Raw genomic sequence first — 21,866 nt, 5'->3', positions numbered from 1 at the left:
GGACTGGGGCATCGAAAGACATGTCCCATAATGAAAGTCATCCCATTATCCTTCCTTACACTTGCAGGTTATCCAGACTTATAGTTCAATCCTCTCATGAGACCACCCTGCATGGAGGGAACCAGCTGATGCTACGTCATATCCGCACTCAGTACTGGATCCCACGCGTTAAAGTCATGATAAGGTCGGTTACCCACAACTGTAAAGTCTGCACTATTTACAGGAAGCGGACACAAACGCAACTTATGGGGATCCTTCCGAAAGAGCGCACCACCTTTACTAGGGCCTTCACAAACACTGGGGTAGATTTCGCGGGACCATTCGATATAAAATCCTACCGAGGGAGGGGATGTCGAATTTCAAAAGGATATGTTTGCCTGTTTGTCTGCTTTTCGACGAAAGCCATCCATCTCGAAGCGACAAACGACCTTAGTACCGGGTCCTTCCTAGCTGCCTTCGCCAGATTTGTATCCAGACGAGGCTGTCCAAAAAACGTTTACTCCGACAATGGTACTAACTTTGTCGGAGCTTCTCGATCTTTACGATCCGAGGTTAAAGCATTTCTGCGTGAAGCAAGGGACGGAACAGTGAATAAATATAGCCATCACATTTTAGAATGGCATTTTATACCGCCAAGCGCCCCTCACATGGGAGGTTTGTGGGAAGCGGGGGTAAAAAGTTTTAAGACCCACTTTAGAAAGATCGCGTTCGATCATAAATATACTTTCGAAGAGTTTACAACCCTCTTATGTCGAATTGAGGCCTGCCTCAACTCGAGACCTCTAAGTCCCTCATCCAACGACCCTTCCGACCTGGAGCCGCTTACTCCAGGCCATTTTCTCGTAGGTGGACATCTTCTAGCTCCACCTGAACTCGACTGTAGTGAAAACCCTGCCTCCATTGTAAACCGATGGCAAAAGATGAAAGCCCTTCATCAAACCTTTTGCAAAAGATGGAAATCGGAATATCTCACCGAGATCCAGAAACGGTATAAATGGAAACATCCACAATCCAACTTAAAACCCGGGGACCTAGTCGTCATCAAGGAGGATAACCTACAACCGAACGAGTGGAAAATGGGGAGAGTCGTCAACACACACCCAGGTTCCGATAACCGTGTACGTGTTGTTGACGTTCATACAATGAAGGGACAAATTACGAGACCAATCGCGAAATTGGTACTACTTCCGCCCAACGACAAGGAAAATGAACTTTAATAGTCCATATCCCTTTATTCCAGATAACCCTGCTCTCATTCCCCTGAACAAGGCCAACATACCCTAACGCAGACTCACTATCTGCCCCAGAATACAATTGAATTAGCAACCACACATTCAAACTTAAAAGTATTTTCGAATATAAAATTAAGATACACGTCGTAAAGGTGTAAAAGTGCAAATAAATGTTTAACGAGCTGGCCCAATAAAACCGCACGGCGTTCTTTGCCCTAACCCAAATAAGCATGCGTTGCGACAATGTAAAGCATGTGTGCAAACGTCGAATCTAAATGTTACGCAGAACAAAAATTGGAAATCGAGTTAGTTTTTCACGCAGCAAATTCAACTTGGGTTGCTCTCATGTAACTTGTATGTACATGAGACATTTTTTGACAGAAAATTACTTGCGTGCGTTTATATTGGGTTGGCTGTAAGAAACACAAGGTGGTGTTCTGAATAGCAATCCGGCCTGTTCTGGATTCCGACTCGCTTTGAAAGGTCAGGCGGGGTTGATTCCGAGTCCATTTCTTTTTGGTGTTCTCGGTTCAGATTTAAACAAATCGATTCGAAGCTGATTTCGTATCGTTTTTCATATCGAGTCGATAATAAAGCGAAACAGCTGTTTTTATTTATTTTGGTTTTAGTTAAATTAAAATTGTGCAAAAATTTGAACAAAATGCCAGCACCAATGGTTTTCGGAAATGCAGAGGCAACAAGACAATTGCAATTTTGCATAAAAAAAAAAAACGCTAAAGAATCGATCGATCGAAATTGAGAACACGTCACCTTGCTTTCGACCGGAATCGCTTTGCTTGGGTGGGACAATTTTTTGATAGGAGTTTTCAAATTGAGATTTATTATACTAAATAAACAAATATTCCAGCAAAACGTTGTAATAAATCTTCCAAATAAAATGAATAATTTAATAAAATTTATTTGTGGGGCAAATAATGTAAGGATCTGTGCTTAATGGGCTAAATACTTTCGATTCCGGAGAACAGGTCCGAATAACTTAAATCTCAGTTTGAATATCCTAATATTTTCCACATAAGACAATTAAAAGCGGAACATTAAACTAAAATAAAGTGACTAACACAAAAGGGTATTAACTCAGATTTCTGCACACTATCCTTTGCGCATTGCATTCCAACCAAAGAAATTTGGCGAACTATTTGGAACATACTAGAACCGGGAGACTTGGGTGTTGAAGTATTAAGCATCAAAATCAACATTTCAGACGCTATTTTATAGTTTTTTTTTTAAATAAAATGCATTTTCAAACCCTACTCATACGTACATCTATCTTCAACTTAAGTATGCTTTGAGAATTTATTTCAAGAGAGTAGCTAAACCCCTGGAGCCTACTAAAGAATTTGGCATCGCGGACTTCGTTTATTCTTTCAGCAAATCGGGATAAAGAATTTTTGAAAAGAAGAAAAGCTGCACCCATCTCGGGTAACTTAACAACTTGAGGTCAATTTGAAGCATGCCCGACTTGGGCCATTTTATTTAAATTCATGGTTCTTTTCTAATTTTTGGGAAAAAGTTATGCGTAGAGAGCATATAAAAGGCAAAAAATCAACAAATTAATCTGGCTCAGGATCCTTGCAACGAGATGATGGCGTATCTGAGCAACATTATGGCTCATTACCGCGAGAGATTTCGAATCTTAATTTACTACTACTCACCTGATCGATATCCATATAATAGCGTCCCTCTTCGACCGCTCCTTGTATATCATAATGCAGCGCTGCAGCTTCTGACGTTGGTACGTTGCCATCGTCGGGCAATAGCGAAAGAGTTGTATGAGTTAGCCATGTTGATTACACAATCTTCCCTCAGAAAAAAAGAATATAATTATATTAATAAGCCTTCAGTACCTCCAAGATGTAATTTTATACACACCTACATTTCCTTTGTGTGATATCCACCGGCAAATGTAGGACAGACCTGGCTGGGATTGACTCAACCTTGATTATTTGAATGATCTCGCGCACGATGACGAGCACCCATATCACGATAACATTGTTTAACTGCACCACCAACTTTCAAATCACGATACTCGCGGTACATGATGTGCGCACCAGAACGCGAATCATAACGCAACCAAATGCCGAAGTTCTTTATTTTGGTTGGAGAAGTCTCATACACCTGTTTCGGCGATACAATTTCACCGATGGTCTTTTTTTTATCTAATTCAGCAGTAGTAAAAAGTCGTCACCTTGATTTTTATCACAATCGCTGGGATTGCAAAATTCGCAGTGATCAGTATCCAAGGCGCCAGGTGCACAATTATGATGATATGCTTGTCCGCATAGGAAAATAATAATATCTTTAAGCGGTGCCATATTTTCGTTCGTACTAATAATCGATCGATGACATTTCAAACAATACTCGGAGGCCGAAGCATAACGGCCACGATTTTGTGTATTTACTACTTTTTCATGTTGCTTATAATAGAATTCAAATTGTACTTTTTGCATGCTTTTACGAATTTTCACCTGCAAACGATAATCCCACAAAAGCTTTACTACAGCATTTCGTAAGCCTGGTATACTTTGACCAAGCTTGATTTTTTCAACAACTGCGACTGGATCCACATAGTCAACTATGCCATCCAGCAGTTTCAATACAATTCCCGGATCTTTAACAGACTCATCAATCAATATATTCCATAAGTCCGAGTCGTTATGCTCTTTACAAAACTCAATAGCCATTTCAATATTTTTTATCTTCTCTATAATAATATTTAATGCTTCTATCGTATTACCCATTTGACCCAACAAATACACCATTTCAGGATAGAATAATTCCCGCTTACATACGTCTAATGCTTCTTGCATTGGATAGTGATTTGATTCTTTTAAAAATGGTAATAGTTTTTCACGTTCGTATTTTGCATATAAATTCACTAATTTCCAATGGTATTTGCCACTTTTATCAAATTTATCCAATTCATCCAAATACCAATATAAATACTCTTGATTTTGTTCCAATTGTTGTACAACAATTTCTGGTGAAATTTTATTTTTTTCAAATAAAATCTTAAAGGCACGCTCCCGATCTAACTGTATGAGTGGTATAATCATTTTATGTATTGCATCATAAAGATCATAACGTCGTATCATTTCAAATACGTCGGCATTTTGTAACTTTAAGTACATTCTTAATGCACTTTCATAGTCGCGCTGATGTAAATAAAGTAGTGCCAAAGCTTCCAGTAATTCATTTGCATTTTGCTTACGAAAATTGTCATGAATTGCATTAATGACCGCAGTGCAATTGTATAAATGTGATGGCCATTCCTTGATAAGATTCAAAAATCCTTTGGCATCGTATTTTAAATACTCATATAGTACCATCTCGTACACATGTGGATCAAGCTTACAATCATCGGCGGTAGGTGGATAAGCGCTAACTGAACGTAATTGTTGGCACCTAACAAATTTGAAAACTTCCTCCTCCCAAAGTGATTTTTATTGCCCAATACGCGCAGACATAATTCCGCAGCTTCGTCGTACTGCTTCTGTGCGAGTAGATGATTTATGTACAATTTGGCCACAGACAGCAATGATGTGCTACCGCCATGTGTTGATATAACTTCCATTGCCTCTTCAAATTTACGATGGTCGATCAACCATTTAACTCTGTCCTCTGTTTCATATAGGCTAGCAACAACTATATCCTTTGGTGCAACAATGAAATACCGATTTTCATCAATGATACAACCCAAACTATAATCATTAACCGCATATTCCTGATAACCACGCAATGAAAGATTGTCAGTACAAATCTCCTCACAAGAATTCAGTTTATGTTCCATAACGCAAAGCACTGGTCTCAATGACTTACGCTCTGCATCCTTTTCTTTCGGGCAACCCAATACCACCAATTGGTTAGATGTAAGTGGCGCCAATCCAGAAATATAGAAGTTTGTTTGAAAAGTTGATATTGGGTCTACTATATAACCGGGCAATTCTCTGGAAGCAACTTCAACTGAATTTCGTCTACGTATAACACACATGCGTATTGTATCGACCCAACCTATAAGCAACGTAGTTGCATTTGACCAGCGAAAATTACAACGAAAATTCTCCAAGCGTGCGTTAGTTGGTTCTTCCCATTTCATGAGCCCAAGTGAACATTTTTCATTTAAATCATAAACACGTACGCCTAGATAACTGGCCCATGCTATAAAGGATCCATTCCAACATACTGATAGAACGTAGCCTTCGGCGCTATATAAAACTGTTGATTTAAGTTTTTTAAGGAAATTTTTCTCATAAAGCGTTAGTTTATCGTCACCTACAACAAATCGTTTTCCAGCCGTTATTTTAGGATCCGGATCCAAAGCGACGGCTTTTATTGATTTACCAAAACTTAAATTTTGATTATTTTCATCGCTGAATATGCCAGTTATATTTACCTTGCCATCATCAGAACAAGTAGCGATGTACTCGGCCTTTGCGTCAACATCTATATTATTGACAGCGACAGTGTGTGAAAATTCGTTTGGTTTATCCCCCGAGAGATGTGAAGTCACTGTATTACCTTGATGGTCAAATAAATAAATACGACCCAGAAATGTGCCAAACATCAAAAACTTTGGGTGCGCCGCACTACAAGTAACCACATCTGTATTAAGCATTTTACGCAAATCATTGGCAATACGATGATATTTAAACTTGGGCTCGATTTCATCTTCAGTACTTTCGGTTTCTGTATCGCTGTTATTAATTGGCTCTTGCTCGGCAGCCATACCTGAAATGTGCAAATGAACTTTTTTTGAACTTTTTCAATTATCGCAAGAAGTACCAAAAACGCGATTTGGCCACAATGTTATCCGGGGCAAAGATACGCATTTCGTACAGTGGAGTTTGTGGCTCCTTCTCGGTTGGCAATTTGCGGCTAAGCACTTCGTATTCCGTCAAATCTCCCTTGGACTTCATTTTGGCAGCGTTTAGAGAAAACGACACGTCACCTTAAACGTTTTTTTGTGCCTCAACGCGTGGTTCACGAAATAATTGCTCAGCCGCTTGTTTCATTGCATGTTGTACCATGACACCTCCAACAGCACTGGATCCTGAAAAGAAAAAAAGGAATGAATTAGTATTATCTATTACAACTACTAATCTACTAGCTTACATACTCACCGCGTGTTTTAAATGAATGACATTTTTTTTTCATTCAGGAAATGGAAAGCGTAGCAGATGTCAAAATCTCTACATTTAATGCTTGACTGTCAATGATTATTGTAATACAAACGTTAGGCCTCATGCGCAAGCATCTCGCGCACTACACGTCATGCACTACACGCCGCACTACACGTCACGCATTACATGCCGCGCGACATATCGAGCACAACACTCCACACATGTCGCGTATTACATATCTCGACCAATCATTCATTTGGTCGAGATTTAAAATACTTAATTCCACGAATCTCAACATTATCGACAGTACACGTCAAAGATAATGTTGAATGGTGGAAGTCCAACTCTGTAATACCTTTTCAACCAGGTTTGGAACCGTTCCGTGTGGTGGCAGGCCACTTGTTGTGAAAACAAAGTTCACCACAAATCAAAAATAAATCTTTAGGACTACTTCGGCGACATCTACCGACATAAAATAAATAATAAAATCCCCACAAAAATTTGGTCACAAAACCTAATCACGCCCATGCAAATGTGACTAGGAATATAACCTATGACCGTAAAATGACCAGTCAAATGACGTGGAGTGACAAGAGCGTTTTTGCAGGATTGTACTAGAGGCACTAAAGCACCAGCCACATCGCATGGATGCGTGCTAAATCCGTTTTTTCTTCGTTTTTTTTTTTTTTTTTGCGCGCATAAGTATTTACTTATGGCCTTTAATTTTGTATTTCAATAAAATGTTTTTTTTTTCTCTTGCGAAAATATATAAGAGATAATATTTTTTTTGGCTTACGCCACCCAAACAACATTCCGCTAACCTCAATTTGGGCATGATCAATGATACCAATATCCTTTCAGATCATGACCCGCTACCAAACGTTACTGGCCAAGTCAGAGAGAGGCGCAAAGCGTTTCGACGTCGCTTGCCAGCTCTGCGGCAGGGATCATAGCCTTAGGATCTGTGCCGAATACCGTAAAAAATCCCCAGAAGAGAGGTTGCGGGCAGTACTTCTGCATAAGTACTGTCCAAACTGTCTGTCGCCCTTTCACCGCGTGGACAAATGTAACAGCAAGTATAGCTGCAAGAGGTGCCAAGAGAAGCACCACACCACGCTTCATTTAGATGAGCGTCGACCGGTAAGCGACGAGACGACCACAAACGGCGAAGACAACACGTCCGACGATGCGTTGTCGATCAACCTCTCGGGGCCGGCTAAATCCTGGGCTCAGCAGGTAGCGGAAGAGGAAATGGAAGAAGAGAGAGCGAAAATGGAGGAAGAGCGAGCAAAAACGGAGACAAGACCGTCAACGGTAAATCATGAGATGCGCAGTTTCCGGCCGCTGTTACAGCACGAAAGAAGCGCGGCGAAAGCAAACAAACCTCGAAAGCAACAAAATAATTGGTGGCACCGCGGCGAAAGAAATCGACGCCATACTCTCGTGAAGCCCAAAATACAATGAAGCTAACGCGCGACACGCCGGAAGGCTTCCGGACAGGGCGGTTGCTCCAGGCTACACCATCGCCCATCATGCGGCCTTTCGTGCCTATTGCGCCGACGGCCATCGTACGAATCGAATCGCGTGGGCATTTACACCTGGTTCGGGCCATTATTGATCCCTGCGCCACCAGCACGATCGTCGATGCGGAGCTGGTACGCGACTTACAATTGGAGCGCCAAGGGCATGGACAGTGCACCCTCATACTGCGCGGCAAATTCGGAGCGTCGACGCGCATAACAACACAAGCAGCCGTCGTCGAAAGCCATTTCCGTCTGAGTCCACCGTCCAATGTGGACCCCAAGATTGCCGCGCCCTTTGAGTTCATGCGGCTGGCGGATCCGCAATTCTACCGCTCATCACCGATTCGGCTTACACTCGGCGCTGACATTTACGCCGAAATGATGGTGAGCGGTACACCGGCATCGACAGCTGGCGGTCTCCTAACCCAACCGACGGTGTTCGGGTTGGTGGTCTCGGGAGCCTGCCAAAAATAAATATCCGACTTTCACGCCTCACACATGCGCCATATTATATATATATTTAAGTAAATATGCACGGAATTTAAAACCACGTACGTATATCTAATAATTTCTTTTCTTTTCCACAGGAGAGCGAAACGTGAGGTCAACCATCTGGCGTGCAGTGCTTGCAGTCCGCACCTGCACTGCCTTCTTCCATTACACCGCCTTACTGGACGTGCGATCGCGTAGCATTCCCTTTTTTTAATGTTTTCTTTGTTGCTTACGGCAAGGGGGCCGGTATGTTTAGGCCACAGGCCTAAATATATCTCCCCTCCCTCGTAACATAATGTTCTTCTTTCCTTCGTTTACTACCACCCGCATATGCTTGTGATCACTAATACACACAGGCATGTGTGAGTGGTAGTACGCATGTATCTTAGATTTTTACCGCTGTGAGCCCGCGGTATAGCAACTTTGTTGCCGGGAAACCCAACGAAGGAGCTGTATCTCGGGTTCATCGGCTCATGTTGCAAAGAGGCTCGTCCTCTTTTAATCCAGCAGCCAGCAAAGGAACACGTAATCGCCCGTTCACGTAAGTTCAACTTTTCAAAATTATTATCACATATATATCATTTTCCACAACATTTGTTAAACCTTTTCTTAACACTTGTTGTATTTATATAAATAAAAGCACTTTGTGAATTCTTTTTATTAATACGAAATCTTTTTGGTGTTTTTATTTTCTTCCCCCTTTTTCGCCTTAACTATTATTTAACAAATACGTGGGTGCGCGCCGTTGCCACCACGCATTTGTTCAATCTTCAAGTGTTCGCTTAATGATTTCTATATTTTTCCTGTGATATATCTCATCACTTATTGAAATTACTCATTTTATAAAATTTTTGGCAGTGTTTATAATAATTGCTTTATCGTGCTTGGAATAAAAATGTATTAACCTTCCAGACGCAGTTGGTTTTTTATACCAGTCGAAGGTTAAGTGGTTATTTTTTCTTATTACCAATTTCTTATATCCATCGCGCTCAACCTCAAATGTAAATTATATAGATTTTCTAGACGACCCGGCAGACGTTGTCCTGCCCTAAATTTGGCCTATCTTCATACATTTTAATAAGCTTTTTCCGTCTGACTTCATATCTTCAAACACCGGCGGCCAACTAACACACATTTAAGCCTTTCTTTTTATATATATAGATTTTTGTTTTTCACACTTCACTATAATATTAAAACGAAATGCAGATTTTCGTTGCTTTTGAAATTCGGCTTAAAAATTGCACATGGAACAACTAAAGACTATCCTGTATTAAAAAAAATGTCATAGTACCTGTATGAAACACGAAATATGAAATATGAAATCGCGGGCCCCCTTAGAAACCACCCTCCTTTGGTATAGAATTATGGCATTTATTTCGTTTTTGGTAATTTTCGATATCGAAAAAGTGGGCGTGGTCATAGTAGGATTTCGGCCATTTTTTATACCAATACAAAGTGAGTTCAGATAAGTACGTGAACTGAGTTTAGTAAAGATATATCGATTTTTGCTCAAGTTATCGTGTTAACGGCCGAGCAGAAGGACAGACGGTCGACTGTGTATAAAAACTGGGCGTGGCTTCAGCGGATTTCGCCGTTTTTCACAGAAATAAGAAATTGTCCTAGAGTCTAAGGCCCTACCAAATTTCACAAGGATTGGTAAATTTTGTTCGACTTATGGCATTAAAAGTATCCTAGACAAATTAAATGAAAAAGGGCGGAGCCACGCCCATTTTGAAATTTTCTTTTATTTTTGAATTTTGTTGCACCATATCATTACTGGGGTTGAATGTTGACATATTTTACTTATATACTGTAAAGATATAAAATTTTTTGTTAAAATTCGACTTTAAAAAATTTTTTTTAAAAGTGGGCGTGGTCGTTCTCCGATTTTGCTAATTTTTATTAGGCATACATATAGTAATAGGAGTAACGTTCCTGGCAAATTTCATCATGATATCTGCTACGACTGCCAAATTACAGCTTGTAAAACTTTTAAATTACCTTCTTTTGAAAGTGGGCGGGCCACGCCCATTGTCCAAGATTTTACTAATTTTCTATTCTGCGTCATCAGTTCAACTCACCTACCAAGTTTCATCGCTTTCTCCGTCTTTGGTAATGAATTATCGCACTTTTTCGGTTTTTCGAAATTTTCGATATCGAAAAAGTGGGCGTGGTTATAGTCCGATATTGTTCAGTTTAAATAGCGATCTGAGATGAGTGCTCAGGAACCTACGTACCAAATTTCATCAAGATACCTCAAAATTTACTCAAGTTATCGTGTTAACGGACGGACGGACGGACGGACATGGCTCAATCAAATTTTTTTTCGATCCTGATGATTTTGATATATGGAAGTCTATATCTATCTCGATTCCTTTATACCTGTACAACCAACCGTTATCCAATCAAATTGAATATACTCTGTGAGCTCTGCTCAACTGAGTATAAAAACTGTGAAAATAATTCGAAATAATTATGTAAAAGTGCAGATTATAAATATGATATGTATTTATACTTATTTAATATTAATTCTAGCCTTTTACAACATCAAAAATTAAAATAGGAAAAGTTGAAGTTTCCATAAGCATGCACTCAAACAGGCAATGGCCACTACGGGCGTAAATTTCGCTCAAATGTGTGTACGTACTGCATACGTATACGTACGTTACAGACATCGGTGGGTAACTGCAGCTTTACTTCATGTTAAAATTAGTCGATAAGCAACAATCATATGTGTAAATTGTTAATTTTTATGTGCATTCAATGTTTTTATACTCAGTTGAGCAGAGCTCTGCTCAACTGAGTATATTAACTTTGATTGGATAACGCTTGGTTGTACAGGTATAAAGGAATCGAGATAGATATAGACTTCCTTATATCAAAATCATCAGTATCGAAAAAAAATTCGATTGAGCCATGTCCGTCCGTCCGTTAACACGATAACTTGAGTAAATTTTGAGGTATCTTGATGGAATTTGGTATGTAGGTTCCTGGCCACTCATCTCAGATCGCTATTTAAAATGAACGATATCGGACAATAACCACGCCCACTTTTTCGATATCGAAAATTTCGAAAAATCGAAAAAGTGCGATAATTCATTGCCAAATACGGATTAAGCAATGAAACTTGGTAGGTGAGTTGAACTTATGACGCAGAATAGAAAACTGGTACAATTTTGGACAATGGGCGTGGCACCGCCCACTTTTAAAAGAAGGTAATTTAAAATTTTGGCAAGCTGTAATTCGGCAGTCGTTGAAGATATCATGATGAAATTTGGCAGGAACGTTACTCCTATTACTATATGTATGCCTAATAAAAATTAGCAAAATCGGAGAACGACCACGCCCACTTTTAAAAAATTTTTTTTAAAGTCAAGGTTTAACAAAAAATTTAATATCTTTACAGTATATAAGTAAATTATGTCAACATTCAACTCCAGTAATGATATGGTGCAACAAAATTCAAAAATAAAAGAAAATTTCAAAATGGGCGTCGCTCCGCCCTTTTTCATTTAATTTATCTATGATACTTTTAATGCCATAAGTCGAACAAAAATTTACCAATCCTTCTGAAATTTGGTAGAGGCCTAAACTCTAGGACGATAACTGTTTTCTGTGAAAAGGGCGAACTCGGTTGAAGCCACGCCCAGTTGTTATACACAGTCGACCGTCTGTCCTTCCGCTCGGCAGTTAACACGATAACTTGAGCAAAAATCGATATATCTTTACTAAACTCAGTTAACGTACTTATCTGATCTCACTTTGTGTTGGTGTAAAAAATGGCCGAAATCCGACTATGACCACGCTCACTTTTTCGATATCAAAAATAACGAAAAATGAAATAAATGCCATAATTATATACCAAATACGAAAAAAGGGATGAAACATGGTAATTGGATTGGTTTATTGGTACAAAATATAACTTTAGAAAAAACTTTGTAAAATGGGTGTGGCGCGTATCATATTAAGTAGAAGAAAATGAAAAAGTTCTGCAGGGCGAAATCAAAAGCCTGGCGATATCTCGAAAAGGCGTCCACCTATAGAACTAAGGCCCACTTCCACGCCCTTTTAAAATACTCATTAACACCTTTCATTTGATACACATATCGTACAAACAAATTCTAGAGTCAGGCCAGGTCCACCTTAATGGCGATATTCCGAAAAGGCGTCCATATATAGAACTATGGCCCACTTCCTCTTAAAATACTCTTTAATACCTTCCGTCATACAAACACATTCCAGGGTTACCCTAGGTTCTTTTTACAACGTGGTGATTTTCCCTTACTTTGCCTCCACAGTTCTCATCTGAAAATGTAATGTTCTATTACACCCGAACTTAGCCTTGCTTACTTGTTAGTGTGATATTTATCTTAAATCCTGAAGATGACTTCAAAGTGAGGTCGAAATATAATAAAATAATAAAAATAAATATTGTATATGCAAAATCAAAATCGCTTTTTGAAATTTTTATATATATATTTGTGTGGTCTAGAGCTCGAATAAAGTTTTTATTAAATAGATAAATAGAATGAGAAAACAAACGCAAAAGCCGCAATATCGCAAATGACCAAAAGAGTTTGGGCTCAGGTCTCTTCTTCTAATTCTCACTTCATCTGCAACTCCCTCTCAATCTTCAAGAGTCTAAAACCTATATATGACTAAAGGATGACATAGATGAGTGCTTTTATTGCCAGTGCCAGAGGGTGGTATGTATTTTGTTCCAGTCCCATTCCGAGTCTCAATCCCAGTCCCACTCCCAGTCTAAGTCTCAGTCCCAGTTCCAATCCCAGTCCCAGTCCGTCTCTCGTCAACTTCCTGGAAAAAAACATCGTAAATAGTAATATAGCCAAACTTATATACCAATTTTCAGGCGTATATAAATAGGTATGTGGGTATTATTAATTCATGTCTTTATTTCGGCTTCGCATGCATATTTATCAGTTTTGCAAGGCTGATGCGACTAAATCGAATATCACACTGAAAACTACTTAAAAGCTCTCAGCAAAAACTTTCATTTGATATCAATATTCCATAAACACATTCTAGTGGTATTCGGATCCATGTTTTGGCCTATATCTCGAGACCCTTGTCACCAATAGGTATGAAAACTACCCTGTAGGAAAGCACTCATCAACAATTTTCATTTGATATCCATATTGTATAAACATTGTCTCGGGTATCCGGGTCCACGTTTTGGCCTATATCCGAGACCCAAGACACCCAGCGGTATAAAAAATTATCTGTAGTAAAGCACACATCAACAGCTTCAATTTGATATCCATAACGTAAAAACGCATCCTAGTGTTACCCTGATCCACGCTTTGGCCTATATCTCGAGACCCTAGTCAACAAGAGGTATGAAAACTACCCTGTACTAAAGCACTCATCAGCAGCTTTCATCTGATATCCATATTGTATAAAAACTTTCTAGGGGTGCCCGGGTCCACGTTTTGGCCTATATCTCGAGCACCTAGTCACCAATAGGTATGAAAACTACCCTGTATTAAAGAACTCATCAACAGCTTTCATTTGATATCCATATTGTATAAACGCATTCTAGGGGTACCCGGGCCCACGTTTTGGCCTATATCTCGAGACCCTAGTCAACAATAGGTATGAAAACTACCCTGTACTAAAGCACCCATCAGCAGCTTTCATCTGATATCCATATTGTATAAAAACTTTCTAGGGGTGCCCGGGTCCACGTTTTGGCCTATATCTCGAGAACCTATTCACCAATAGGTATGAAAACTACCCTGTACTAAAACATTCATCAACAGCTTTCATTTGATATCCATATTGTTACGAATATTATCAAAAGCTGCTATCTCTAAGCCGATGCTAAACAGTGATATCATGCACATCCATAGATCAATCATTATGTATCTACATAAACGATACAATAATTGCGTCTACACATACGTACCATGTACGTATACGAGCAGCGGAGAATCAATGCACAAACACATGCATATATCTGAGATACTCCTGAAAGTATGCAATGAGAGAAGCTATAACATCGTGCAATTGTAGTTACAGCTGAAAAGTTTGAGAGCTGATGGCATCTAGTAGATTCTGGAAATGGAAGCGCCTAGATGATGCGAACGTTGAAATCAGAGAATATAAAAGGCAGCAAATGTAGAGGCGCTGGAATTCAGTTTGATTTGAGCTATCAAGCAGTTTCGATGAAAACTCTATCTAGCGAGCCATAGCAGTATTATTTTGGAAGTCAGTTTCAGTTAAGCTATCAGTTTGGTTATTAAGCCAGCTAGTTGCAAAGTATAAGTGCTAGCACATTTAGCAAATGCGGACGCACCCGTGGAATACACTGAAAGGGTAAAGATTCAGAGCTTTATAAATGGCATACGGGACGTCGAAACAAAGCGAGCTACATACGCAAAGCCAACATTCGCAGAAACGGTGTCAGAAGCGTCGCTTCTGTGTAAGCCAGTTTTCAAAGCACGCCGTGTGGAAGTAGAAAGGCCAGAGTGGGTAGACGCAATATTGGAGGCGCTGAAAGGATCGCAAAAGCGGAGTGAAAAAGTTATCAAATGCTTCAAATGCGGGAAGTCCGGTCACGTTGCACGTCATTGCGATCTTGGTCCTAATAGTTCCAATAATGTGGGTGGCCGTAAACGCAAAGCTGGAGGAGATGAGCAAGAGTGTGTCAGTTGTAAAGAACGAAAACTTGCCCCAGCTTGTGAATGTCCTGTGATATCTGTGTCGCAAATTGGTAGAAAATCGAGTAGTCTTACCGTCAGAGGGAATGTGGATGGCAAAGAACGTGTACTGACTGCAGATCCGGGCGCATCTCATTCCTTGATCCGATCTGACTTGGTCAGCAGGAGAGTAAACCTGTTACCTGGAGCAAGGTTGCGTACGGTCACTGGCGAGTATAACCAAGTCCAGGGAGAAGTGATATGTGAAGTCTTGATTGGAAAGGTCATGGTTCTACACAAATTCGTTGTGGCGAAGATCGTTGAAGAAGTCATATTGGGAGTGGACTTCTTGGTTAACCATTACATCAATATCGATATGCAGAGAAAAATTATGCGCTATAAGAACCAGAGCATACCACTTAACTTTAGTTTGGAAAAAGGGTTCAGTAGTAATCGAGTACTGGTGGAGAAGACTCGACAAAGGCCACGAAAGTCAAAAGAAAAGGTCGATGGATCGAAAGGGCCAAATAAAGCGAAATTAAAAGTACCTGCGAGAAAAAGACCGGCATCGACAAACCCTAATGGACGCACTAAAAGGACTGAAAGAATTTTTCGGAAAGAATGCAAGGGTGGTTTCAAGCCAACGAGCACTACTATTGTGAAACGTCCAGACGATAATGATGATGCAAAGTCATTCCGTCAAGTGGAAGCTCTGCGAAGAAGTTCATTGGCCAAACAACAGAGTGCGAGGGAACGATCAAGAATAATGAGTAGTAAGATGAAACGCAGGTACAATGAGAACAAAAATTCGGAAGGTTTGTTGGAGGGAGATTTGGTACTATTAAACAACCCTCACCGGCGGAAAGGTGTTCCAGCCAGCAGTTTCGATTAAGACGCTATCTAGCGAGCCATAGCAGTATTATTTTGGAAGTCAGTTTCAGTTAAGCTATCAGTTTGGTTATTAAGCCAGCTAGTTGCAAAGTATAAGTGTTATTGTGAAGTACTTTAATAAAGGCATTTTTCCATTATTCAATATTGGAGTTATTTATTCAACAGTTTAGTGATACGAACTTAGAAAAAGGGCAAATAAGAGGATTTGCAAGTAAATTCGTCACAATATCGTATAAACATATTATAGGGTTGCCCGGGTGCACGTGTTGGCCTATATATCGAGACCCTAGTCACCAATATGTATCCTGGTCCACTTCCCTGAAGAAAAATTATCCGACATGTTATTCTAGATATAACGCTACCTACATACCAAATTTCAGACAAATCGAGCCATATATACGATAGTTTAGAATAAATCGGTCCCTGGTGCCCTTCCCGGGAAGAAAAACTTTTCACAAACACTCTCCGGGTTCCTACTAAGTTATCCTGAAAATTTGAATGAAATCGGCGTGGTAGTTTCGGAGTCCATAAGCCTCATACAAACATACAAACATACATACATCCTATTTTATATATATAGAAGATGGTAAATTGGTGTTTATTATTGAGTAATGCAGTTCTTATTTATGAGTTTTGATTATCCCTTTTTGACACAATTTCACTGTATAGCGGAGGAGGAGTCTCTGGTCGCCTACGATGAGGTGTTCTCGTTGCGGCTACTACGTCTTCCAATTCATTTCCCGCATTAGGCTCATGAACAGCATCATCAGGATCATCAGGTGTATTCGGTGGAGAACTTATTGTACTACGCTCACGCTCAAAATGCTGGTTCAATCTATTATTGAAAAGATTACTACGACTGAGACGACGTATCAAATGTGCTGTATTCTCATTAATAGTGCGATAGTATTGGTGACGTGCAGGTCTACCAAAAAGTCTTGATATAAAATTATCACCACCTGAGTGCCCGAGTTGATTGTGTCGTATCAAAGTACGTTGTGTTGATTGAGTGTGACGTTGACGTCTACGAGGTGGCTGAGGTGATGAAATTGTAATGTGCTCGTGTGCAGAGGCAGGATTTTGGAACGAAGGTGCTCTAATAGTGTCTACTGTTGTGCGCGATACTGACGCGTGTGCTTGTGGTACTATAGCATAGTGAGAGTCACAGGGATTTTCAATTCGTATGCTGCTTGGTTTTAACGCCGCCGAACAACGCCAAATGCATAAAATGCAGCTTCCAAGAAAAATAGTGAGTGCTAAACCGACAGCGTTACCACATATAAAAACAAAAAGTAAATCAAAATCGGTGTACTGTTTTCCAGCAACATTTGCAGGGTTGTTAAACGTATTCGTTGGCAACAATTTTAAGCACCAAAGGCGACAAGTTTCATTTAGAGATTTTGGGTTGAACGATGCTATGCTCCCCTCATTTTCTTCCACCTCATCTACATCAAAGTCGATATAATAGTCTTCACTATATTCAGCAGAAATTGGTAAATGCCAGCCAGTAAGCACGCCATTTCGTACAGTCTCATTGAAGTGTTCTTGTGAATCACCGAGATCTTCATTGCCATTTTCTTCGTTTTCCATATGCGTCTGCTCATCCACCAATTGCAGACGCTCAAATTGCTTCTCCATTTCCTTCATATCGTTTCGTACTGTATTGGTGACTTGACAGTCGTAATATTTAACGTCAACATTACGATCCTCTAATTGTTTGATAGCACTTTGTAGACTTTGATCACAATTTAAATTATTTCCTGCGAGATTTAGTGTACGCAATAATTTTGGTGCTTTAGCTGCAAATTTATCTATAGTTATGATGAGATTATGTGATAGATCGATCTCATGCAACAGTGGTAGCGCCTTGTAATGTTGTGGTAAGAAAACATTAATTTGCGCATGCGCTAAGTTAATCGCACGCAAATATCTACTTCGCAAAAATGGTTCGTTGCTTAAATACGTGAATTTATTGCCTGCCAAATTGAGTGTTTGCAATTTACGATTTGATTCGAATAACCGTGGGTCTATATATTCGAGACGATTGTATGAGAGATCTATCGAGTGTATGCGTTTCAATGGTACAAAGGTCTCCAGTAAGATGGTATGTATGGCGTTGTTAGATATGGTTATGTTGATAAGGTGAATATAGCCCTGAGAATATGAAAAATTGGTTTGAGTATGTAATAAAATGGAAATGAGGAAATGATTTATTTAGATATTTTAACTTACCTTAAAACAATCATTATCAAGTACAGTAATGTCATTGTAGCTCAAGTCGAGCGATTGAACTTCTTGAGGCACTGCTGAGTACGGACTTATTAAACGTTTGCCACTGAAAAAAAAAAAACAAAAAAATTAAGAAATATTTAAAAGTAATCACTTAAAAAAATGTGCATTACACACTAAAAAGGCCGAAACACGTTTTTGATTTGGCTATGAAGAGTGTTTTGAAGGTTGCTCTTTTAAAATTTCTCTACTTAATATCACCCTTGATCATTTAGAAATGAAAATTATCTGCCCAAACATATTATGGTGTAGGTAGAAAGTTACTTCTAATATTTTCTAAAACAGTGCTACCAACCTTTTGGGGATAAATTGAGGTGCACATTGAACCAGATAGTTGGTGTGGTGGTCTAGTAAGCTTGATTATATTGCTTTTGCGAAAAAGGTGAAAAACAACTTAGGCTATTGTCTGTTGAGTACTACCTAATCTGATAGGAAAAGGTAAGTTTATCAACTTCACGGTCTGTTGTGATAACATACAAAATAACCAGACTTGATGGACTTATAGAGCATGGCGGTCACCGCTGTGAAATGGTAGCGTGCTCCTAGGTTCAAGTTCCGGGAAAAATATTGTTGAAAATTTAGAAAAAAGTTTTTTCAATTAAAACAAAAAAAAAAAAGTTCTTCTAAGCGGTGTTGTCCATCGGCAGTGATTCGGCAAACATTCCGAGTGTATTTCTGCCATGAAAAGTGAAAATTCATCCGCTTTGCAAATGCCGTTCATAAAACATTTAGCTCCTGTCCCACCATTTTGTAGGAGAAATTAAGAAGAGCCCGATACAAATTGGAAAACAAGCTCGGTCTAAAATCTTTATTCATCGAGATAGACTTCACTTTTCAATCGCCAAATAAGTCCACATTAGCACTTACTGACTAACTTGTTTCCAGAAATTATCCCTTAACAGGATTGACAGGTCATCTGCGTAGGCAACTATTCGGCAGACACTTGCTTTGAGGCCCATTTGACCCTCGTTTACTATCCATTTGTGCAGAATCGCTGCACACTTTTTTTCTCGATTGTGATCCCACCCCTCTTGCGTGCGAGTACTCTGTTAGAGTTTGCCAATGCACTGGATCCAACGAGAATCTTCAGCATACTTTACCGCTTTCGCTTCCGGAACGACATTGTTAAACTCCCCTGTGATAACTTAGTAAATTTTTCGTGATCTGGGGAGCCAGCTGAGAAGAGCAGCCAGAGTGACATATTTTCCGAAAAAAAGCTATCAAAAACTATTGTTGTTTTAACCTCAAAACACTCCCGAAATGCTTGGGAAATGTTATGAATTTGAGCAGCCATTTGCCGGATTGAGTCCGGCACTCCCGAACTTGCGCGAATTTCCTGGCAACACTCACATCCTATCCTATTTGCCAAAGGCCTTAATGTCCATCCTTTTGACTTAATTGATTCATTGGGTTAACAAATTCTCAAATTTTATATATTACAGATGTGGTAACACTCGAAACGGAATAGAAGTTGAAGAAAGAATACAAACAAACTACCGCTTTTATAGTCAAATGGTTAAACCAACAGGGTCAAAAGATTGCTGTGGAGCTGCTCTCGAAATAGATTTAAACAACCAGCTACAGCAGTTCTCTAAAATTTTTAAGAAAAAATATATCACAACAATTAATAACGACAAAAATTATTGTTAGTGACTTGAGCGATAAAATAACAACAACATTGAATAACCAACATTTTGATTTTTACACATTCATATTTCTGGCAAGTTGGCAACAACATGCTAGTTATTGGTGGGAAAGGGCATTAGAGCCATATTTTTGATAGCTTGCACAAAATAACGACAACAGTTGCAATTAGAGCTTACGATTTCTTCTCGAACACAAGCGAGATTTTTGAGACCCGAGGAATTGAGAACTCGACTTCTCACGAGATTCTCGTGTCTCGAAGTACTCGTAAATCTCGCGAGCTTCTCGACATTCTTACTTAATCGCTTTATGGACAGTATTTATAAATACACTTCGTTTTTTTTACTTGTTACTTTTTTGTTGATTATATTGCTTCCAATGACATTTAACTCAAAACATATTTATTATACATATAATTTTGTTTGCAATATTTTATTTTTCAAGGAGACTTCAAGAACACGCTCACGAGATTCTCGACTTTCATACGCTGCATTGGCAATATTCTATACATTTCGGAGTTTTTTACTTGTGGTTTGGCGGACATTTAGGCTTGTGCTCCAGAAGAAATCGTAAGCTCTATATAAAACAGCCAATGAATCGATTAAGTTGAATGTCAAGAAGCTCGCGAGCCTTACGAGTAATTCGAGATTCAGGAATCTCGCTAGCCTTACGAAAAATTTGAGATTCGAGAATCTCGCGAGCCTTACGAGTAATTCGAGATTCGAGAATCTCGCGAGAAATCTTTTCTTATTTCTTTATAATTTTAGATAAATAAACTGAGTCATAAAATTTCTACATTATAAAAGTCGCAGAATGACCCACCCTTTACAGCTCATACAAATTTACTTATTTTGTAACATTAATTATGACTTCAGCCACCGTGGTGTGATGGTAGCGTGCTCCGCCTACCACACCGGATGCCCTGGGTTCAAATCCCCGGGCAAAGCAACATCAAACATTTTAGAAATAAGGTTTTTCAATTAGAAGAAAATTTTTCTAAGCGGGGTCGCCCCTCGGCAGTGTTTGGCAAGCGCTCCGGGTGTATTTCTGCCATGAAAAGCTCTCAGTGAAAACTCATCTGCCTTGCAGATGCCGTTCGGAGTCGGCATAAAATCATGTAGGTCCCGTCCGGCCAATTTGTAGGGAAAATCGAGAGTAGCACGACGCAAATTGGAAGAGAAGCTCGGCCTTAGATCTCTTCGGAGGTTATCGCGCCTTACATTTTTTTTTTTTAATGATGACTTCTCTTACCTACAGTCTGCATGATTTAGGTTGTCTTTTAATTTGCATATACAATAAACGGGACATACTTTCGATGAATCACACGCCACCAATTGAGTTGTTGTTGCAATAGTGAAAAGTGTTAACCATATACGTTTAATTATTTTGTGATCATAACAATTCATATCTACTTATGAGTGATTTTTTGTGTTTTACTTTTGATTATTTGGTTAGCGTAAGTTGTAAAAGTAACTTTTAGTAGGTTAATTCTTTACTTCGTAATATTTCGAAAATATAAAGCTCCATTAGGCTTCGATATACAAACGATACTAAAAGTCATTGTGCATTGCAATGGAGTTGCGTTAGTCACTAAATCACTCTACTTGGCCAAGGTAAGGCATTTTATTTTGAAGAAATTATAAAGAAGTTACTATACCAGAGAACGTATAACTATAGAGACCGCCAACAAAACAGTTAGCTAGAAAAACATTATTTTGATATAATAACTACAATTTAACTATTTTTTAACATTTTCAATTATTTTTTTATGAAATTTCAAGTAGATAATGTGGTGATTTACTACCGCCGGTTTGACAATTTCTATTGCTGTCCGTCGTTGATTATTCTCTATAGATTTACGTCTTTGACTACTCTCTATACTCTCATTATACTTAAGCAATTGTAGCATACAATATGTGCCATGCTAGCGACGTATGTATGTATATATCATGCATGGCTGATAATCTCATACATGTATGTTTATCAGTCGCTTTCAGT

At 39.1% G+C, this 21,866-nt stretch overlaps 1 protein-coding gene and 2 pseudogenes across 1 annotated transcript; all 3 read right to left on the bottom strand.

Annotated features, from left to right (window-relative positions):
- Window positions 1-3,182: 3,182 nt before the first annotated feature.
- LOC137241814 (large ribosomal subunit protein eL20-like) lies at window positions 3,183-6,166 on the bottom strand (annotated as a pseudogene).
- LOC137242597 (vacuolar protein sorting-associated protein 41 homolog) lies at window positions 3,422-5,986 on the bottom strand (annotated as a pseudogene).
- Window positions 6,167-16,417: 10,251 nt separating the features above from the next.
- Window positions 16,418-21,495, bottom strand: LOC137242595 (uncharacterized). The gene is made up of 3 exons (XM_067769868.1): window positions 21,120-21,495; window positions 18,168-18,270; window positions 16,418-18,089 (listed from the first exon to the last, which is right to left on the bottom strand). The coding sequence occupies exons 1-3, from the start codon at window positions 21,272-21,274 to the stop codon at window positions 16,560-16,562; spliced, it is 1,788 nt and encodes a 595-aa protein (XP_067625969.1). The 5' UTR covers window positions 21,275-21,495; the 3' UTR covers window positions 16,418-16,559.
- Between the last annotated feature and the right edge of the window lie 371 nt (window positions 21,496-21,866).

The sequence above is a fragment of the Eurosta solidaginis genome, chromosome 2 (assembly GCF_040869045.1).
Source record: "Eurosta solidaginis isolate ZX-2024a chromosome 2, ASM4086904v1, whole genome shotgun sequence".
Classification (NCBI taxonomy): Eukaryota; Metazoa; Arthropoda; class Insecta; order Diptera; family Tephritidae; genus Eurosta; species Eurosta solidaginis.
This window is presented reverse-complemented; position numbering and strand designations above follow the sequence as displayed.

Excerpts from the sequence above, each read along its gene's own strand:
- LOC137242595 (XM_067769868.1), bottom strand. The coding sequence starts at position 21,274 with ATGAATTGTTATGATCACAAAATAATTAAACGTATATGGTTAACACTT. Across the intron at positions 18,271-21,119 it reads CTAAATCATGCAGACTGTAG|TGGCAAACGTTTAATAAGTC; the intron begins GTAAGAGAAGTC and ends TTTTTTTTTCAG. Across the intron at positions 18,090-18,167 it reads TTGATAATGATTGTTTTAAG|GGCTATATTCACCTTATCAA; the intron begins GTAAGTTAAAAT and ends TCATATTCTCAG.